Source organism: the organism of the source record quoted next, unplaced genomic scaffold (genome assembly GCF_019419815.1).
Source record: "Pyrus x bretschneideri cultivar Hongxiangsu unplaced genomic scaffold, Pyrus_bretschneideri_v1 Contig77, whole genome shotgun sequence".
In the NCBI taxonomy this organism is placed as follows: Eukaryota; Viridiplantae; Streptophyta; class Magnoliopsida; order Rosales; family Rosaceae; genus Pyrus; species Pyrus x bretschneideri.
In genome coordinates this window covers 196,203-218,327 of record NW_025999817.1, presented here as the reverse complement: position 1 = coordinate 218,327, position 22,125 = coordinate 196,203, and the positions used below count along the sequence as shown (strand labels likewise).

The window sequence follows — 22,125 nt, the reverse complement described above, 5'->3', positions numbered from 1 at the left end:
ACATTTTCTGTCACTCTCTACAGGGATTGGTGTTGGTGGTCTGCTTGTGGTTTCTTACTGCAAGGATTCTATTTGGGTTTTCCAATTTGGGCCACACTATATGAGTCGTAAAAATAGAAAAAAAAAAAAACAAAAGCTTGGGCCTTGACTTCGGTAGGAAAAAAAAAAAAATCAAATTTTGGTCCATAAAGTGGCCCAAAACAAATTAGCAATTACTATTACGATACCTGCCATCTGAACTGTTTGGCAATACCATAATTCAGTATACCAAAAGTTTGATATGATAATGGTAATAAATTTTATCATATCAAGATTTTGATATGGTAATTAGTACGGAAATTTTGATACGATAGCCGTACCGAAACCATCCCTAGGAGGAACTTCAAAAGGGCTGTCGTAGACCAAAATAGTCAGATTAAGTCAAAGTCTTCTTTCCAGTTGACTACTATCGTCCCATTTCTCTTTAGAAGATTTGTGAATATGTGGACGATCTTAAGCGTCGGATATGAGCTCAGTCAATCAACGGTGAGTGAGTGATGTTAATAATATTCTTCATTTCTCATTACCAACTTGACCCCTTTTCCATCGATGGAGGCAAACGCATGTGCCAAGTTGATTCGTGAATTTTCAATCTCATGTTGATGCATTTACTTAAATAAAAGAGCTCGAGAAAAGATGAATGATAGGATCAGTCGCGTATCATCGCCTAAGTTAATCTCAATCATTCTTACTAGATCCCACATTCTTGGGATTGGCGAAATAACAAATACACGAGCAAAAGAAGAGGCACATTGAGAGGGTAGAATGAAGAATTACCACAAACTGAAGTGTAATCAGGAGAACATTACATACACATATACATATACATTTCCTTTTGGCCCAAAGGAAAGAAAACAGTGCTTGTATACAGCTAATTAGTGAGAGGGAAAAGCCCTCTTCTGTATTCTTCAGATACAAAGACACATGAGCCGACATACTTGACACCGAAGACCACAACCAGGTTCCAAAAATGCCAAATGCGAATATCAGAAGCCAAAACTAGCTACTTGATCAATCCTTACCTCTGCTGATCCACCCGGTGGAAAAAGAAAGGTTCCGTGTAATGTGTTAGCATTAGGAGTGAGTAGTCAAATAAGATCAGTTCTACACACGTGTTGTCAGGCTTCGGATGGTTGGGACACGTTGTAATTGTATTATATGGGTTCTCAAGCTACAATCCTTGACCTGTTACGTTGGATAAGAAAGCAATTGAAAAACGGAGGATAAAAGTGAGAGATTGGAAGGACAAGGAAAATGAAAAGGACGGGCAGATTACCTGCATGGCAGATAACGTGGACAAAGAATCTTTGCATTGTTCAAGCACAACCCGTTCTGTCGTGGTAACCTTCATAAGTTCACACACCAAGGAATTCATTTCCTCCACCTGTAAAAGGGAAGTGCTTCAGAAACTTCCTTAAAACAGTTTCAACTTCTTTGCAGATTGTTAAGCTATTCGTAAAGAGGTTACAGTAGTCACATCTACCAGGCATCAATAGATAACATGCATAGAGGCTAGGTGACATGCCAGAATCAAATCTCACACACTGTCAAAAAACAAGAGTGATTGGGGTGGGGGTGTGGACGTCAATAACTTTCTATCAGATCAGGAAGCACCTGTTGTAGCTCAATCCAATTGCTATGTTTCGTAATTCAAAAAATAACATAAATGACCTAGGTGTTGCAATGGAGAAGAGCGACTTTTTATGGTTTTGTTTAATAACCGGCGCTAATGTTCAGAAACAGTGACTTCATTTATCACCTTATTTACTTCTATAATTAGAACCTATAAGTAAATGAACCTGCTTGAGGAACAGGATGTTAATGTAATGTTTCTGTGAAATGTTTTACATTAACAGCGACATCAACCAAGAAAAGTAAGATTCAAGAGAAACAGAAATAGGTTACCTTTGACGAAAGAGAGCATATCGAGGATGCCATTGTCTGCATCACATCAGCTGCCGAACCCACAGCTTCTTTCAGCTTTTGAAAGTCAACCTAACACAGAATAAGCATTGTCAGTCTTTTGAACAGTAATGGCTCCTTTAGGCCTTTGACATGCCCTTTGATTAAACTAAGGGTAAAAATAAAAAGTTCATACTATTGCTTTTCCCACAACCGGAAGACGGAGAGTACTGGCCTGCAAAGCTTCAGTTGCTCCTAGCAAAGAACTAGAGTGATCTCTTTCCAGAAGACCCCATTCTTCCAAATAACTAATCTACAATCACCAAGCACAAAAAATCTTCATTCATTATGAAGGAAAAGATAAATAACAAAACAAACAGTAGACACACTAAAAGAAAAGAGGATGTATGTATTTAATACAACACTCGCAAATTCATGGTATGATTACATGATATAGCTATCAAAGGTTTATACAATGTATTCAGTTGTAATCTCTGCAAGGAAATCATTTGGTAAGAAAATAAATAGTATTTCATGGTAAGAATAGACATACAAACTCAGGAAGATGAGCTTTATTTGGAAAGACATTTAACTATATTGCACGCAGACATACACCCACAGGGAACATCCATGAGGACGTTTGGATGCTCCCTTCACCAGCACCTACATTGATAGTAGTAGAATGAGTTAATTGTGTCCATCTTCTGCATTCGATGGACCAGATTTGAGATTGACATTTGAAACTCTGTAGCTCTGACAAGAACACAAGGTCTAGAACATATAAGTATAATTTAGTGGCAATCAATTGAGGTAACCAGGATCTCAACCAAGGTTAGTATTAGTAACTAAGCAAGCCCTTCTTTTCCCAAAACAAAGTCTCACTTTCTGTTTTTTCACAATGCCTTTGCAGACAAGAGATTTGCAAGTCTTCCTACAGAAGATCTGAAGATGTAGCACACTGTCTTCGTAGAAAACATATTACTTCACTAAGAACTTTCCCTCATCCGTAGTGTGCCCCAACTCCTAAACATCTCTTTTTTTATTGGAAACAAGACCATCTTATATGAGAGACCTAATTGCCCCAAGCTATCCAGGAGTAATGTTCACCAACAAGCATTTTACAATATAAGGTTTCGAGTAAGAAAACTAATAAGATAACACCTTTTACCATCACCATTATCCATAAACAATAACTCATCCTCACTACAAAGGGCAAACATCCTTAATACTATTATGATTATAAAGTTATGACAACATGAGCATTTTTAAGAAATTTTAATCCTCCTATTTGGTTATCGGAAATCTGGAACATAACACATACAAAAAGGTTCCATATAAACACCAAGTTTAGTTCTATCCAAACAGCTACTTCACGTAGTAGGACAATGAAATTTGGAGTTGGAGGAAAATTCTTTTCAACATTATTCCTTTTATTGGATGCCTAAATACAAATCATTTGAACTTGACTAATCAGGATACAAGTTGCAAAGAATTTATTAGTGGCAATCTTATCAACACTGTCTTCATAGTGCTTTTTGGACATTCATGCAGATTAACGAAAGAAAGAGAGTGGAATTAATCCAGAAGAGGGCAAAGGTAGCAACATTGATGGTATCAGTTCTTCTTTGAACATAGACAGTCAAAAGTTCTAATAAGGAGTCAACAAAGTGGAAGAAAGGTTTATCTGAAGGCCAGCACAAAACTTAGTTACATCTCAGAAACATGAATCTATTGGAGAAATGATTAGAAAAAATTGCTACCACCACCATATTATGTACTATTACATTGCGGATGCCAGTCAATATCACATGTTAGATTGGAGCATAAAGTAAGTGCTATGAAGATGAAAAAAATCGTTGAAACTTACTTGTCCTCTGAGAATAGAAGTTAACTTCAATTTTTGCCTCAACAAGAGTAACTTGATCTTTTTGAGTGTGACAGAATGCCGGAGCTCTGAAGTTGTTACCCATGCATTCCACATGTTTTTCTGGCACCCAAGAATATACAAATTTAGACACAAGAAAATTTACGTAAACAGTAACCAACCTGACCATTTTGCAACTAACTTATTTCATCACAATACACATGCAAACTGTCAAAATATCAAAACCAGACACAATGTATCAAGTCACTATGTATATATGGATGGTTCATACAGAAACAAAGAAGTCACAAAATGGAAGTGAAAGAGCATACTCGCTTGTAGAATCTTACATTCAGCCAAGTTCAAACTGTCAGACAAGTTAAAACAGTTATATAAAAGAAAAATAGTTCACCAGGTAGGGTATGAACGCCATTTTCAAACAAATGTACAAGAAACCCATAGAATCGGCAGAAAGATAATTACATGAGGGACCTAATCCAAAAGAAGAAAAAAAACGAAAAGTTAAAACTGTAGAAGTTATTCTAATAAATGTAAGGGTATGAGGGCAAAGGACAGAGATCTAAATATCCAAAACCAAACCAATTAAAAAATAGATCACACTTTGTTTGTTTCTAAAATGAGTTGAGATGCAATATGACAGATGCTCACCAATTTGATACATTAACTTCACTTTTCTAGCATGAATCATACAGTTCTTATCGTCAATAACAAGCCTATTTAAATGTATCTGCTTCTTCTCCATACATATACCAGCATCAATCACTTCCACAATGAGTTCACAGCATTAACAAGAGCTGGAACCAGAGGAAACCACATATACCAGCATCAATCACTTCCGCAATGAGTTCACAGCATTAACAAGAGCTGGAACCAGAGGAAACCACTAAAACAACCTCATAACCTTATGCTCCACTCCTAATATCAAGCCTGTCCAATTCGAAATTGACTTTTACTAGAATGAAGTAATCAAGTGAAAGATTCTCCGGAAACCAAAATTATTAACAAGACATTGGTTCTGGATTGGTTTGCATGACCAAGCCAAGAAGTAAAGTTTATAATGTTATCGATAACAAATCGTCAGATAAGTGCTTCATTTGACTTCATCCAACAGAAATTTTTTAAAGTTTCACTGAATGAGAAAGCACATGGGAAACTGATGCCATGAGTTGAAGATATTTATTTGATGTAAGTTTAGGATATGAATCAATCTCGCAAAAAGTACTAAGGACACCAATGAAGCCCCAAACATGACAACACTCCAATTCATGGAGTCTATGAAACTGAAAGAGCAGAGAATTCTTCATTGCATGCTAGGCAAGAGCCATCCATAGTTTTATCTCCATTCTAGACCAATTGGTTAACTAAAAATCACTTCAAAGACTACACAGATCACCTTTCTATTTTCACTTTCCTAACTAACTCCACACGTTCCCAATTGCAGCAACACAGTTTTTTCCCTTTTAAGTAAAAACCAATGACAGTGAAAACCAATGACAGTGACACCCCTCATTTAAGATCTGATCTTCATTCCTTGTATTACCCAGAAATGAATTAATATAATGGCATACTCAAGCTGAACAAAGAGACGTCCTCCTCAAGAAGAAAAAGAAAAAACAAAAGAGACCTGCCACAAAATAATTAAGCTGAAAGAGAAGTTAGCCTTCTCATTGTAATTACTGGGGAAACGAAACACTAATCAGGAGTGTATACAATGTTGACAGTATAAATCCCACATTGGGGAATTATACCCTTGCCTAACAGTTTAAAGATCTTGGGCATTTTCCCTCCTAATGCCAATTGGCTTTGGGTTAAATGCTCACATTCTGCTCTGGTACCAAACCAAGCTACCATGTGTTGAGCCAAACAGCCCATGTCACCTAATATGTGTTGTCCACATGCTAGACTTAAATGACCCCACACTTGCGGGGGCGAGCTTGAGGAGTGTGAATTTCCACATCGGGGAATTAAAACCTTGCCTAATAGTTTAATGATCTTAAGCCTCTCCCTCCTATTGCCAGTTGGTTTTGGGTTGGATGCTTTCACATTCTAATATGGAATACATAGACCACAAACAGCAAGCATGCTACATAGATACAAATGGATATAAAGTTCAGTACATAACGAAGTGATGTATATATGGATAACGATATCTAGGAGTCTATGACCATACAACACAACAAATTCCTGGACAAACATTACTGAAATCAAAAGACAGAAAGCAATGCAACTTATAGCACAGAGATTATACCTCGGCATTTCGCCTCTGCACCATGAAGGTAGCATCTGATCTTGCATTTACAAACCGCCATTGCAGAAAACGGTTATACAGAAGCCTGAGCATGTGTGCATCGACAATCCTGTCTTCCCCCATCTTCCCTCTCCGAGTATCAACAGAAAAACTGAGAATTGAAGGTGCAGGACCAGAATAACTCCTATTCAAGGTACTTTCAACACTACTTCTCCGAGAAGGACTATAACCCCTTGATGGTGACAATGATGAAGAAGACCAAAGTTTACCCGGCGAAGCAGGCCGAGTTGGTACCCTAGTGGGGGAAGCCATTGTCCGGGAAGATGATGACAATGGGGCATCACCATTAAACCTTTTCGATTGAGATTGAACGAATTTTGCTCCTGCTCTAGACACAGGGCTTGTTGATGAAGGCGAACCGGGATCCTGCAACCGCCTCAACCGGCTATTAGTCTCCTGCCAAAACCTCGCTGACACAGCAATGCCACGAGGTAAGGTTCGACCCTTTTCGGCACCACCAGCATCCTGCACACCTGAGGTGCTACCAGAAGAAACACTGTCTGTATCAGAAGCAGTGAGATCAGATGGCACAGAAGACTCATGGGCCGAATTAGCATCTGGGTTTTGCCTAGCATCCTTCAAAAGCTCAGCATTCCCCAAATCCAAGCTCAATCTACCATCAAAAGAAGCTCTTCTGCTCTCATTAATCATGGATTGCTGCAATGGTCGACCCACAATCCCAGATCCAATCCCACTGAGCTTCCTGTTGTCCGAGCGGCAGTCCATGCTCCTGGACAACAAGTTATTAGTCCCACCCGAGCTCAATTGTCTAGTCCTGGCTGGCCACCGGTGCTGATCACCGGGCTTAGAATTCTCAGCCTGATCTCCTCTCACAGGGGTCGACCGGCGTCTCTCAGGCGTGGCTTTCCTCGCCGCAGTCCCACTCGGCGAGGCTGCAGCCTTAGTCTTACTAATCGGAAGCGAAAAGGCCTCACCTTGGAACGAAACCGATAAGCTCCGAGTGGAAGTGACCAAAAGCCGAGTAGCGGCAGAGACTTCAGAACCGGCATTGCTCAGCCTCGCCTCGGGGAGGCCGCCGGAGGTCCGAGGTGTAATGGGTCGCCGCCGGTCCACTGATTGAGCCCTTTTCTGAGCCGGAACCGGGGTCGAGTTCGAAACGGAGTTTATGGACCTTGAGAGCAATGGAGATGGGCATCTTCTGGAAGACGCAGAGGACGAGACCGTAGAAGTTGAAGTCGAGGTTGAAGAAGAAGAAGGAGAAGGAGACATGTATTTCGACGAGACTTGCCGGCCTCTGGGTCGCTTCTGAACGAAGCCATTGTCTTTCTCGGAAGGTAAGAGAGGAGGCCTCGATGGGTTTTGGAGATGGGGCCGTGAGCGGTGGTCCGATGAGGCTTTGGGGTTGGGCGGTGGGCCGGTCGGAGCTGCTTCAGAAACGGCAGCCACCATGATAGGGGCAGTTCAAATCCTCTTCACATTGCGTCTCAGAGACTGAATTTTTGGGAACCCGCCATGTAAATTCCCCAAATATAGCAATGCAGATTTAAGAAATTGCAGGAGAATCTGAGAGAGGGAAAAGCAACGAGCTTTGCTATCTCTGAGATTGTGGGTTTAGAGAGAGAGAGAGAGAGAGAGAGAGAGAGAGAGTAGGTAAAGGGGAGAGGTGAGATTTGGGAGTGTATGAGAGTACGGTATTAGAGAGTAGAGACGAGAGAGTGTCTGGGCGAAAAAATGAGAGAGTGTCTGGAGGTGGGGCTTTTTCCTTTCCGCGTTTTGGAGAATTCGTTTTCTGAGAAACCTAGAGGGACGTTAACGTTATGCGTTTATGTTGATTTAATTACGTTATGCACTTCAATTTTTCATCGATTTTGTTACGACAATTTTCTCCACATGTGACAGTTATGGATATATTTTGTCCAAGGCCAAAAATTTCAAAATTAGTATTTTTCTTTTTCATACAGCGATTTGCTGTGGTTTCAGCTTTGTTTGTTTTACTAGTGGGTTTACTTCTACTGTTTTATATTATCTATATTAAGGAGTGTGGGAGTGATTAGTAATAATGTGATTCAAATTCACCTTTGACGAGAATCGAACCTAAGTCCTCTCAGTTACAAGTGAAGCTGACTACCACTAGATTGTAATACTAAGTTATTGATTTACTTCTACTATTAGTATTACACATATTGTCGAAAAATAAGTTATAATTTTTTATTGTCCTTCTTAAGGAAACATGTCTCCACATAGTTATGTTTGTGAATGAGTAATTACCACAAAGTACAAGATAAAACTTACAATAAAACTAAAATGTATTAATAAACCCACACTCAATAATCAGACCCTTACTATCACTCAAGCTTTCTCCTGTGTTCACTGTTCTAAAAATCTCCACCTAGGACCGCCTAGGCCCCGCCTGGGTGTTAGGTGGTTGGTCATCGCCCCAATTAATGCATACATATTTGAAAATTAAGAAAGAGCACCTAGACCTGCTGAGGTGCCCGCCTAAACCGCCTAGGCACATGCCTAGCCCGCCCAGACTCACCTAGGTTGCAACTCACTTAAACACAAAATAGATAACTTTCATTGTGCATTTTATTTTATTTTTCAATAAATTGTAAGAGACTTATTGAATACTTAAATGAACACACTTAATATGCTTGTTCTCCATGTTTTCATTATGTTCCAATACTTCATAGTATATATGTCATTCTATTTTGTAGTTTATGATGAAATTATATATATATATATATATATATATATATATTAAGTGTAAACGGACACTTGTTTACACAAAATATAATAGATTTACTTAACAGCACCGATTTCTTTTTTGTGTTTATGTTCATGCATTTTCTGCTTAATTGATGGACGTTTGTTTTACGGAACTCCTATTGTTGGTCACTAATTTGTTAACACACCAAATATAAAAGAGCAGATTAAATTAATGAGTACATGCCTTTCGACCTGACAATTTCTTACACGACCTATTAACTCGATCCAAATTGACATGAAAATGACGAGATTCAAATCAACACGTTAACTAATCGGATTATTATCAGATCATAAATTAAGAATCCGTTATTAATGAGTTCTTAACAGGTTCACCCGCCGGATAAGAAAAAAGTTTGCTTTATAATTTTAAACTACTAAAAAAACCATACTACAATAGACATAGAATTTATCTTACATAAGTGAGATTAAAATACTACAATAGCCATGGTATTGACGTTTTGACGGTCAATTGTTGTTTACGCTCTATTTTTCTCACCAGATTTCGTTTTTCAAATTTTCATTTTTGAAAACCTGATCTTTTAGCATATGCAAAAGGTGAACGGTTCAGATCGTTGATCTCATCTTTCGATGTTTATGGTTAACTAAAATATGAGTTGTTGCTAAATAGTTTCTAGACACTTTATAAACTTCGAGCAATATTTTCACTAACCGTAAAAATCTGAAAGTGATATCAACAATCCAAACATTTCATTTTTTTGCATTCACTAAAGATGAACGAAATTCGAAAAAATGAAAATATGAAAGAAGAATGGAGCTTATATGTACACAACTATCAATGGTAAAATTTAAATCCATGGCTTATGGGATTATGATGCTGAATTTTGGAGTTGATCTTTTCATAAAAGTTGTAGAACTTATCATTACAAGCGTTTGTATATTTTTTTCATATTCTGCACACTTCTACATTAATTAAAAACTAATAAAAAACCTTACTATAACAATAGCCATACGATCTCACAATCTTATCATTGAATTCTTTGATTTCACTTACATTTTTATTTTATTATTTATTCATTCAAATATATTTTCTTTAACGGCTAATGGGTCGGGTCATATTGAAAGAAAAATATTGTCCTAATTAAGAACATACAAGAATATTTGAGCGTACAAGCATACGTATAAAACTTCAAAGTATTACTATAGGGAATTATGATGTGGCATGAGAGCTTCTTCGTAAATCATGAATTAAACAAAGAGGTTTTAGATCAAAAGTAAAATGGTGACATATAGATAATGATGAGCAACATAATATACGGTAATCACAAGTTACAACTAGTGAAACACGACTAGTATAGATTAATTATTCGAAAATTATAGGGAGATTATATTTTCAGACGAAATTTTATAAATTAAATAATGTGGTAATTGATAGTTGGATTCCATTTGTACTGATTTAAAGAAAAATTCAACTATCAATCGCCATATCATGTTGTTTACAAATATAGTCTAAAAAGATGGTCATCGCCCTTAATTATTTATGTGAAGAGGTTAAATAGTCCTTTTGTTTTGCTTAATAAATATATTTGGTTGGTTACGTGACACTAAATTTCGGCTTTATCAACAGAGGTTTTGAATCAAAATCCTATTAATTCTAGTTGCTATTATTAATCTAGTTCTTCACATTCACTTTTCCTTATTATGTATTAATTCGGCCTTCAATTCTCCTCATCTTATAGTTTTCCTTTTATTTCACTTTGTATTACGGTTCAGTTATATTCCTCTTTATTTGTAAGTGAGAGGTTTTAGATTCGATTCTCGCCAAAGGCGAATTTGAACTACATTACTATTAATTTTTTATGAGGTTTTATCCACTCTCCTACCTCTTTAATATAAATAATATCGTTCGTTCAAAAAAAAAATTATTATTTTTTATCAATTAGATTGTACATTTTGCTATCTTGTCTCTTATATATTGATGTGATGCGTGTGGAAAATCCAATTTAAAGAAAAACCCCACATACATGACAGATGGATTAAAAGATCTTTTATTTTCCAGCCGATGCTTGTTGGCTTTAATTTTTTCTCATCCTTATGTATTGGCCTTTAATTCTACTAAACAAAAGCTCCCATAATGATTCAGGCAACTGCACAAAACAATTAGTTAGACCATCTCTAATTGAGAAGGCTAAATATAATTCCGTTCAGAATTATAGCCCTAACAAAAATTATTTTTAAATGACCAATATCAAACCATACTCATATATTATCTCCAACCAAAAGGGCTAAACATAGTCTACTCAATAATTTATTAGTTTTAAGTTTATACTTTAAATTTATTGGTTAATTTAATTAAACTACCTTTGGATGTTTTCAATTCTAACAATTGAATTTGAATCAATTATTGCATTTGAGGAGATGGGCCCCAAAAAAAAGGCTAAGACGAGGGTTACATTTGGTCAGCCTGATGTCCTTTTGGCCAAATAATGGTCTTGTGGGCTCCACATAATTATACTCCAGTCATCGATTGGATATGAGTTTTTGAGCAAATCAATTTTTTGGCTTTTGAACCTTTAACCCTCTTCATTGGAGATGATCTTAGCATCTATTTGTCGAGCAAAATAAGTTTCATAATTGTCAATTAATAACATAATAATGTGATTCACATTAGAAAAAAAGGGAGAGAGATAGAGACAATTCTCCTTATTGGTTATAAAATAATAATGTATAATGTATACATAAGCTGCAGAATTTTGCACATGAGGTAAATATACATACATATAGGAATGAGCTAACCTCCGTGAAAACAGCATTCAAGCAAACAAAGTGGTTGATGACATCAATTAATGATGCCTTAAGCTTAAACAAAATTAAAGTATGATTAAAAAGCATTGTGTCATTTTTGCAAGCTAAGTCATTATCACTCACTCTCAATTGTTGTAGTTATGCCTTTGCTTTCAATTCTTTTAGTTTTGTGTATAGAGTTGCCACATCTTTTTCACTCACTCTCTATTTTTATAGTTATGCCTTTGCTTTCAACGTATTCCCTCAGCCACTTAATATTACAGTTTAGTGATATTCTTCTTCACTTGTAAGTAAAAGATTTTAGATTTGATTCTCGTTAAAGACGAATTTGAAGCATATTATTAGTAACTTATTGTGACGCTAAACCCACTTCCTAACCTTTTTTTGGCTAAATATTGCTATCCCAAATCACAAGCACTACATTAGATCTCAGAAGAACTTGGATGGTCCATTGGGAAATTAGTTAATACTTTGTGGTCAAATTATCCCAACTACCTAATAATTTCCTTTTTAAATTGAAAAAAGCAACAAACAAAACATGATTAGTGTAACCAACTTTCTTATATACAAGGACGGTTGTTTTTAACTTCTCTTTCCAACATTCTTACTCTGATAATGAAATCTAACTTAGTTTGGCTGTAAAGCTATATGCACTACGCAGAATTATTTAGGTCAAGAGGCCATGTAACCCTAAAAGCCTTTTGCACTTTGGTCAAGAAGTTAAGTTACATCTGGTAACTTTGCTGTAGTTTGCTAATGCCTTTCGAGATTGTTTATGGAAGAAGATGACTTATGTTCCCAAACGTTTAGGCTCGAAACGGTTTAATTAGAAACATAACAATATATATAGGATTAAGATCGGGAGACACATATTTTTGTGACATACATTTTGAAATACTTTCTTAAAGCTCAATCTATAATTTATTTTAAGAATCCAAACTGTCATATGTCAAATCATTATTCATCCTTGTAAAAAATTAGATAAATTCAAAGCTATTCAAATCATAATTTTACTCCTTTGTTACCCTCTCGGAACACCTCCCATCTCTGTTTCATATTATATTGGAATTATTAAAAAAATGCGGGACGTATGTAATATTTATTCTTTGATTCCATGCATGGACTTCGTCATTTACGAAAAAATAAAAAGTCAATAAAATCCGTGATCCGACCAAGTACAAATCTTACTGATCCAGACTTCCTTATTAAAATAGAAAAGGAGGAAAAAAGAAAGAAGAAGAAATGAACCCTAAACACTGAAACTCATTAATCCATCTGCATAATAATTAAGATTTTATTAGAACTTTAGTTATCAAATTAATTTGCTTGCCATCAGGCAGATATAATATTTTCTCAAGCCAATTTGTAAATTCAGAACTCTATCTGTCCCACATCGGGTTATTTATTAATCATATTCATTTTTATTAATTAAAAACTAGTAAAGTGGTATGATCCGTACATAATTGTGCATTCACTACTATTTAACCTTGTTGACTAAAATGTAGACTTTACACTTAAAGTGGTTTGTAACTTTGGCAGTGATTAACCAAAGAAAATACGTGACTTTTTATTTTCATTCGTATAGATGCGATATTGAGAAGAGAAAATCAAACACATAGTTTCGAAAACATAAATAAATGTTCTTAGTTACTAGAGTTACAAGTTTGTTACAAAACAAATCTGTTAAGAACCCCATGTCACCTATAGAATACGGATTCACCAATTATGGAATAGCATCATTTGGTTTTAGCTAAGGCTACTATATATCCTCAAATGATGATAGCTTTGAAATTTTTATTTTGAGCCATGTGACTTAAGGTACACTCCAGTTGAATAACTAGTTTAAAAGTAACACACCCACTAGAGGTGATGTTTGTTTAATAGTGTATTAGTTAGTTTGTTTCGAAAGTGATCATAAACTACAATGAATGATTTGTCTGCGCCTCCTTGTAGCTTTCCAAAAACATTGCTTCCCCTTTCCTCTCCAACCCCACTAATAAAACAAGTGTGACCATTTCTTCTCCAAACAAAAAAATAATTGTGACTAATTTTGCCCTAAAATGCGGATATGATGGAGTACGAGCTGTGCAAGTCGTTAAGTTAGAGACAATATTAGTTCCAAACTAGTTAGTAGTGGGACGTTGTTGGGCAACCTATATGCAATCTTAACAATGTATAGTTTTATTATCAACAGTGAATGAGAGTTTTGAAGTCGATTAGAACATTTTCCAACATTATGAAGAGAGATACGATTAGAACAAGTGTGGTTAAGGTGGTGTTTGGATATTAATCCAACATGTGTGTATTATATGTAAATTTTTTGTTAGGGCAACATTTCCTGCCCTTTGTGTGTATTATATGTAAATTTTAGTTCTCTTAGAATCTAAGAAAGAATCATCATAAAATCATAAATCATTTTGTCTCTTTTAAATTTTAGTATAACCAATTCTTTTAAATGCCATGCTCCCACTACTCATAATGATTGGCAACAATCATTCATTGTATTACATTCAATCATCATCTTGGTTAAATTCCCTCCGGGTGTTTTGCATGTCAGTCATGTACAACAAGTTTGACATGAAAAATAATAGAAAGTATTTTAATTTTTTATCTTGAATAAATCCACTGCTGAGGTTGAGTAATCGCATGACTTGCAGAAGCTTTTACCTGAATGATAGAGAATCGACCGTTGGAAAAAGGGATCTGAAAAAGAGGATTTGTAAAATAACTTGGAGAAGAAGAAATTTTAATCAAGTTGGTTGGTGAAGTAGATTATTATGCAGGCAGGTACTTAACTTTTTGCTTTTGTTTTCTTTAGTTTAGGTGATCTGATCTCTCCCTATCATTTAAGATGTATAGCCTCAGTTGTGATGTACAAAGTGGTTCAGGAGTTGGGATCGATATAAAATATGATGATAGTACAAGGATCAAAATACAAGTTATGAATTGCCAACTTATAGTTCGAGTGGTTGATCATTTATTTCCGCAGTCCACGCTGATAACGATCATAAACCAAAAATCATAGAGAAGAACAGAGGATATTAGAGACGGTATGCTGTTTCCTGGAGCACCGGGAAATGAGCTTAAGATCGAGAAGAAAAACAAAATCAGAAATTGATCTTCTGTCTCAAATCTAAGGTACCAGTTTGAAAATGAATGCCAAAATGAATAACAAAACTTGGCTTTGCTTGGCTTACTAACGCAAAGGAATTTTTCGTTGATTGCATGAGCTAGTCAGTCAATCCAGCCGTTTTCTTGCTTGGTGCGCTAGTGTGCCTGACTAATAAGTAGGCGTTTTCTTCACTGGGTTAGATTCCCGATCCACTCATCTTCAAACAGCAGTTCATCATCATCGTTGATCCGTCTGTGCAGCTCCACTGCAAAAGTTGATGAGTCCATAATCGGACTTCTAACGTATTCATATTTCGATCCGCCTTACTCCGGCGTTGGAAATTCATGGTCCCACACCAGGGATATGTGAACAATAAATTATGCTCATGCATGTTTATTAAGAAGTTATATTCCGAATTTGCAATAGTTGCAGTTTAAGTTGATGACATGAATCTCATTGGGACTCCTCAAGAACTTGAGAAAACTGTCGCGCACCTGAAGTCAGAATTTGAGATGAAAGATCTTGGGAAAACTTGAGTCTGCCTCGGCCTAGAGCTTGAGCATTATTCAAATGGTATTTTGGTCCATCAATTGAACTACTCCCACAAAGTGTTGTGATGCTTTAACAAGGATAAAGAGAAGCTTTCAAGTACTCATATGATTGTCAGAACTCTAAATGCAAAACAAAATTCTTTATGTTCTAAAGATAATGAGGATGAGATTTTGAAGGTTGAAATTCCTTACCTTAGTGCAATTACCGTTTTTATTGTACTTAACTCAATGCACTAGACCAGACATCTCCTTCACTATTAATCTTTTAGCAAGGTATAGCAACACATCTACACGCAAATACTGAACTGGTGTTAAAGACATCTTTCATTACCGCAAGAGTACTTCAAATTTGGGTTCTTTATGCATCTTAGAATAGATCACACATCTTAACCTTCGAAATGATGTTTGTCTTGTTGGTTATGCTGATACATGTTACTTATCTGAACTGCACAAGGCACGTTTTCAAATGTGTTATGTCTTTACCGTTGGAGATACTGCATATCTTGGAGGTCAACCAAACTTACCTCTTCAAACCATGTTGAAATTTTTGCCATACACAAAGCTACTCGTGAATGCTTCTAGCTGAGAGCTATTGTTGAGCATTAAAAAAAAAAAAAAAAAAAAAACACAATGGTGGGTTTTCTTCTGTTGTTGACGTCCCTACAACGATCTATGAAGATAATGCTGCATGTATTGACCAAATCAAGAAGGGATACATCAAAGGAGACAACACCAAGCATATTGGGCCGAAGTTCTTCTTCTCCCATCAGCAGCAAGAATATTAGAAGATTGAAGTCAAACAAATTTGATCTCGAGACAACCTAACCGACCTCTTCACCAAGTCATTACCGAAGTCAACTTTCCAACAGCTTGTTCGAGGAATTGGTATGCGTAAATTTTCTAATTTGCAACATTGTTAGTTCTCATTTGGAATTTTGTCAAATTCAAGAGGAGTATTCTGAAATATGCTCACTTTACCTTAATGTACTTTTTTTTTCCCAACAATTATGAGCATTTTTCTTTTGGGTTTTTGCTACCTAACTAGATTTTTTTAATGTGGCACATATCCAAAGATGGTCGTACCCTTGTGTACGTCTTGCAGATGTTTACTATTGACTTTGCATCAGCTCATCTTTTTCTTTAGACCATGAGTTTTTGTGCCACCTTGGATTTTACCATAGCCAGGTTTTGTAAGACTTACTTTCTTATGCAAGTTCCTTGTTTGAGACGACTTCATGTTACTTTATCAATAGGACGACTTCATATTACCCCTGTTTGAGACAACTTCATTTTACTCTATACATGTTACCATAGCCAGATTTTGTGAGACCTACTTTCTTTTGCATGTTACTTATCAAGTGTCTACGAGACGACTTCATCAACTATCTTTGTAGAATCTGATTTGATATCTACTTACACACTCAAGTGAGTGTATTGTAATTAATATTTCACATAGTGTGCATGTGTAAATCCTTGGTAAATTTGGTTTAGGATTACTTTTTATTCTAGTGATTTTTTCCTACTAGATTTGTATTACTTGGAGAGCAAATTTTTCTCTCCTTATAGTTTGCCATAATAAAGGTATTGACACAGGAGAATAACATCCTACAATTTCCTAAGCCTTTTTCTATCCATTCTCTCTCTCTCTCTCTCTCTCTCTCTCTCTTGCATCACCTCCTTTTCAATAAAATAGGCCCCATGCCATGAAAAATCCCAAATCATTTGCTTACTATAGTTTGCTTCCCATTTATCTTACATAAGGAAATGCCAAGACAATTTTATACTCTTAGGGTGTTTTTGTTGCACCGGACTATTTTGGATTAGACTAATTTCAGCTGGATTGGCTTGGTATGAACTAAGCAGTACTAGAATTGTGAAACATCTGGTGCAGTGGTGGACTAGTTAGGACTAAATTTTTATTTTTTATTTTCTTTTGAAAACTTCTACCTTCTTGTCTAAAAAACTTTTTTTAAGAGAAAAAAAAATGCTTTATTTAGAATATCATTCATCTCAGAAAACACAACTGAAAAAGGAATTTCGTTTACATGGAAGTCTACATATTTTTTCACCATCATCGGCTATTAATACATTTATAAGTTGCAACTACTTGTGCTTAAACTTAAGCTCCTTCACATATTCTTCAGTGCCCTTCAATTACTTTGTGTAGATCTTGAGTGTTTCAATTGCAACTGCACAGGCTACGGGGTGTCCATAATATGTAAACGCATGAGAAAAAGAGCCAAGCGAGAATGCTGGGAAGTGTTTAGAACAGACGGCAAGTTTCACATCAATTGCATGCCTTCCAATTTGAATGCTGCAATCTATTTATACTATATTCAAGATTACATTAGGATTAGAGAATACCTATATACAAGGTACGTATTTGAAGTACAAGCAAACAACATGATCAACCACATATTAGTTAACAACACACATTCAAAAATCAAATAGACCTAACAAATTTCCTTTTGGATAAAGATTGCTGACTAATGAAGAGTTTGTATCCACTGAAAAAATCTAACTCAGTCATGAATATGTAAGCACATCAAAATATATACCCATTTTGCTAACACACCCACAACACAATGGCAACAATTTACACAAATTCTAACACCAAATTCACTGATAAATTTGTAAAAAATTTATTCTAGCAATGGTCTCTCAACTTAACCCAATTGGAGTAATAGTTTGTCAATTAAAAATATATGACCATTAGTCTCTTAACTCCTTAAAACATGCAGCTATGGTTCTTTTCTTCAATGCCGTCAGAATTTCCGTCAAAATGAGTCAAGTGTCATGCACATGAGGTTGAATTAAGAGGCAAATATGAAAGTGGTCCCTCAACTTTTAACCTGACTGGAGAAATGGTCTCTCAATTTTAACTCAACTGGAGAAATGGTCCCTCAACTTTAACTCAATTAAAGCAATGGTCTCTCAACTTTAACCTAATTATAGCAATGGTCCTTCCAACATAACTCATTTTGACGGAGTTAAAGAAAATGACTATAACTGCACGTTTTGATGAGTTAAAGGACCAATGGTCATAAATTTTTAGTTGAGGGACCCTTGCTCCAATTGGGTAAAAGTTGAGGGACCATTGCTACAATTTTCTCGAAAAACGAATTTCAAAACAAAAATTATTATACATAGAGAGAAAATTCAATAAAGAACCCGATTTTTTTTTTTTTTTTTTGAGTTTTTCTGTAAAACCCCAAAAAGTGAAGCAGACAATGGAGATGATGCTATCAACGAGGTCCTCGTCGAGGATGAAGCAATCAACAAGGTAGAGAAAGACGGAGCCCAAAGCCCGTGCCGTTGAAAATCGAGGTCAAGTCTAAGGTGAATCGGATGACGAAGCTTGTAGGTAGGTTCGAATTTGAGATCTTGCTTGTGATTGGGCGTTTCCTTGCTGAATCATGCAGTGATTCATTTCTTTCTCGCTTGTAAACGACGATGTAAAATCTGAAGTTAGGGTGAATAGCTGAGCTTCTTGGCTTGCCTGTGTAAGGAAATCATGATTGTTACAAAGACATCACACTAAAAAGGAAAAAAAATTAGGCGAGAGGTAGACGGATTGGGTGCCGGGCGAGCAGAGAGTAGGACGAAGCAAAGGTCTTAAAGAGTCCCATGGTTTGCGGGGACTCTCGCTAAGACTGTTTAGTGAAGTGTTTAATCGAGGCGAGTCCTCGTTTGTCCCACTAAAGTTAGTCCTACAAGGCAACAAACACAGACTAGACTAATAATTAATCCAGTTTAGTTCAGTCTCAAAATTTGGCTTCTATTCCCTCTCTTCACCCCCCGGCCGCAAAACCAAAAAAACTTAAAAAACATTCAAACCTTGATCAAAATGGGGTTAACTTCCCGGTCAAAGTTTAGGTTTGGGTTAGTGGGCTAGCCCACTTGTGCGAGTGGAAGACCATCAATTGAACAACTATCAGACGCTCCAAAATATTTCATGCACACCAATTTTGTGAAAGCACATTTCTTTTGTTAGAACATATTTCGAGTGCCTATGAAACATGTGAAATGAAGTTCTTTCACAATGGAACCATATTGGGTTCCCTTCGCTTGTTGATCAAACTTGTTTTGGTCAAATCAAATCAGCACATGAAATCTCAACTTCTCTTACTTCAAAACAATTCTTACTAAATCAACATAACAGTTTTTTTAATTTCACTACCTACAAATAAGTATTTCATTTTATGGACTACTACAAATCTTCACCAATGCAATCCAGAAATATTTCAAATTTCAACCAAATAATCTAAAATTCCAACCAAACAATCTGATAAGAAATGAAATGGTAATGTCAATCATCTTGCCACTGTTGATAGATTACTAAATTTTGGCAGAGGCAACGATAAAAGCAATGAATTCCTCTGCAATTAAAGCAAGTGCAAGGGGTGATCATATGTCAAATCCTCATGTGTTTCCTCAAGCCTTCCCATCCGCTTAAACTACTTTAGTCTGCATCATAACTACAACCTAAAGAACATAGCAAGAACACCGCACATCGCTTTCAAAACAAACACTACACATAGAATGTGGATAACCACTGCCGGCCAGTATCAAGTTCAATAATAGATAGATTGTTAAGCAAAAATCTACTCGGAACCAAGGAATGCTACGCAAGCAACTCGAGATGCCAAGAAAAGAACAAGAGAAACAACAAACAGCCACACGAAAGAGAACATAAATCAAACTTTAATTCATTAATAACACAATATTCTTAGTCTGACAACCAAATCAAGTTCAACAGAAGTTCAGCTAAAACAAAAATATCTTCTTAAAATTTCATGAGAACTCAGAAACCACTACTACTAGTACTCTTCTTGGGCCAGATCATCGACTCCTGGAATGTTTGAATATCATCCACTTAACGGTACTGCAACCAAAAAGTTTGAAAAATGAAACCCAATTACATTGTGGATACGGTATAATCTCAGCTCAGTAAACGGAATCAGAACACGATCGGTAGCTAAGGGTTCTCGAAGCCTTTACCTTGATGAAGCCGATTTCCTTGGCATTGCTGCGGAAGCACTGCCTGCAGCACATGAGGCTGTACTTCCAGATCAAACCATGAGGGTTTCCACACACGTGACTGTACAAAGGAACCAAAGTAAGCATACTCAATAACAATTTTAACAAAAGCAAACCCAAAACAAGCATTAAATCAGAGCACAAAAATGCACGAATGCACAAAAAATGCATCGAATCGGAACTCAATCCGAAACGTAGATACACAAAAAAACGTTCAAAGCATTCAACACATCCACACCAAAAAAAAACAGAATCAAACTTTGTCAAATTGTTCTTTTGACATAAGAGAGGGATGATAATTAAATCCAATTGGCAAAATCAAAATCCGCAACCCACAAAGCAGCATGAAAGATTTTACAACCCAAAAATGATGAGATTCGAATACCCCAGAATACACAATCTTTTCGGCAAACTGAATACGTAGCAGTACCACATATAAATCTCAAAAACCTAACAAAGAAAGTTGAAATCATGAATCAAATTAGTAGGGTTGAAAAATGAGTTACCAGGTACGGGATCTGATAGGAGCATATTCATGCGACTTAATTAGCTTGTTCTCGTGCATTTATGTTGTGTTTACTTAGTTGTTTTAGTGTTTAAGGCCACTTTTGTGTATTTTCAGATTATAAGGCCAAAGTGTGCAAGAAGATGCAAATTGGAGTCTTTTGGAGCGAAAGAGGAATGAATGAGTTGAAGACTTGAAGAAACGACGAAATCCTACTCCAACGATGAATTCTTACCAAAACGAGGAATCCTACTCAAACAAGGTTTCCTATTTTAGGAAAGTTAACCCTAAGTTTCCCGTTTTGGTAACCTTTCCTAAACTTAAACGTCCGTATTTTCTAGCCACTTTGACGGCCTTATAGGCACTTTAGGACACAAAACCAAGGCCCTAGCCCTATTTCCCTTCCTAGCCGCACCTTTATATTTATGTTTTAATTTCCTATTTTCGTAAGCCATTGAATCCATTCATTCTCATAATTCATTCCCTAAGCCGTAGCCACTAGATTTTTATATTTTCTTCTCAGCCGTGACTTCCCAAAAAGACTCTCCCAAATTCTCCCATAAATCCCATGCATGCCATTTCTTATTTCAGCACCATATATCATTTTTTATTCTTCTTAGCCGCATCATCTACCCTAGCCGTGTATTCCATCTTAAAAAACCCTAACACTAACCGTGCAACCACTTCCACTTTTTCCTCCATCTCACGCAGCCACCATATCCCATTCTTTTGTCCTTTAGCAGCACCATCCCATAAATTCCACCAAAACCCGTGCATGTTTTCTACCCTAATCATTCCAGCCGTGGCAATTCATATTTTCTATTCAGCCACATTTTTTTTACACCCTAATTCATTCTCCCAAAAAACCGTGCAGCCTTCAAAAACAAAACAACACAGCCGCAGCCACCATTTCCTATATTTCTTCTCTGCCGTGCCTTCTCCATTACTTCCAGCCTTCCCCCATCTTCACGCAGCCACCATCACCCAAAAAGAACCTACAGCCGCACCACAAAACCTCCATAAACCCAATCCCAAAATTAGAAAAACATCCAAAACTCACCTAGACTTTCACTGCCGCAGCAAGGAGAAGAAGAAGGAGGGCTTAGACGTACAGAAATTCAAGTGGATTCGTTGGGCGTTCTAGGTGTAATCAATCCTTTGTGCTTTATGTTTAAATTCAATTGTATTTCTCTTTTTGTGAACATGAGAGGCTAAATCCCCCTAGTTAGCTAGGGGGTGATTCGAAACCATGTTTATGCTTGCAATATGAATTGATTACTTTTGGTTGGA

The 22,125-nt window shown here is 36.4% G+C and overlaps 1 protein-coding gene and 1 long non-coding RNA gene across 3 annotated transcripts; both read right to left on the bottom strand.

The window, feature by feature from the left end:
• Positions 1–791: 791 nt before the first annotated feature.
• Positions 792–7,806, bottom strand: LOC103928098 (QWRF motif-containing protein 2). Of its 2 annotated transcripts, XM_048575036.1 has the most exons (6): positions 6,075–7,804; positions 3,809–3,928; positions 2,138–2,254; positions 1,945–2,034; positions 1,316–1,423; positions 792–1,224 (listed from the first exon to the last, which is right to left on the bottom strand). In XM_048575036.1, exons 1-6 carry the CDS (start codon positions 7,542–7,544, stop codon positions 1,144–1,146), a joined length of 1,986 nt encoding a protein of 661 aa, XP_048430993.1. In that variant the 5' UTR covers positions 7,545–7,804; the 3' UTR covers positions 792–1,143. The 2 variants fall into 2 exon arrangements, with proteins under 2 accessions (XP_048430993.1, XP_048430994.1); XM_048575037.1 differs by lacking the exons at positions 792–1,224; positions 1,316–1,423; positions 1,945–2,034 and adding an exon at positions 2,495–2,604 and having other exon boundaries at positions 2,157–2,254; positions 6,075–7,806.
• A 12,172-nt stretch (positions 7,807–19,978) lies between these two features.
• Positions 19,979–20,849, bottom strand: LOC125472912. Its single transcript, XR_007254890.1, has 3 exons — positions 20,837–20,849; positions 20,292–20,391; positions 19,979–20,175 (listed from the first exon to the last, which is right to left on the bottom strand). It is a non-coding gene; the product is annotated as an uncharacterized LOC125472912 (long non-coding RNA).
• Between the last annotated feature and the right edge of the window lie 1,276 nt (positions 20,850–22,125).

What these genes read in the sequence shown, in the direction of transcription:
- LOC103928098 (XM_048575036.1), bottom strand. Translation starts at nt 7,544, where the DNA reads ATGGTGGCTGCCGTTTCTGAAGCAGCTCCGACCGGCCCACCGCCCAAC. An exon ending in TATGCTCTCTTTCGTCAAAG is followed by an intron (nt 1,424 to 1,944) that starts GTAACCTATTTC and finishes TCCCTTTTACAG; the next exon opens with GTGGAGGAAATGAATTCCTT. An exon ending in CCACGTTATCTGCCATGCAG is followed by an intron (nt 1,225 to 1,315) that starts GTAATCTGCCCG and finishes CCAACGTAACAG; the next exon opens with GTCAAGGATTGTAGCTTGAG.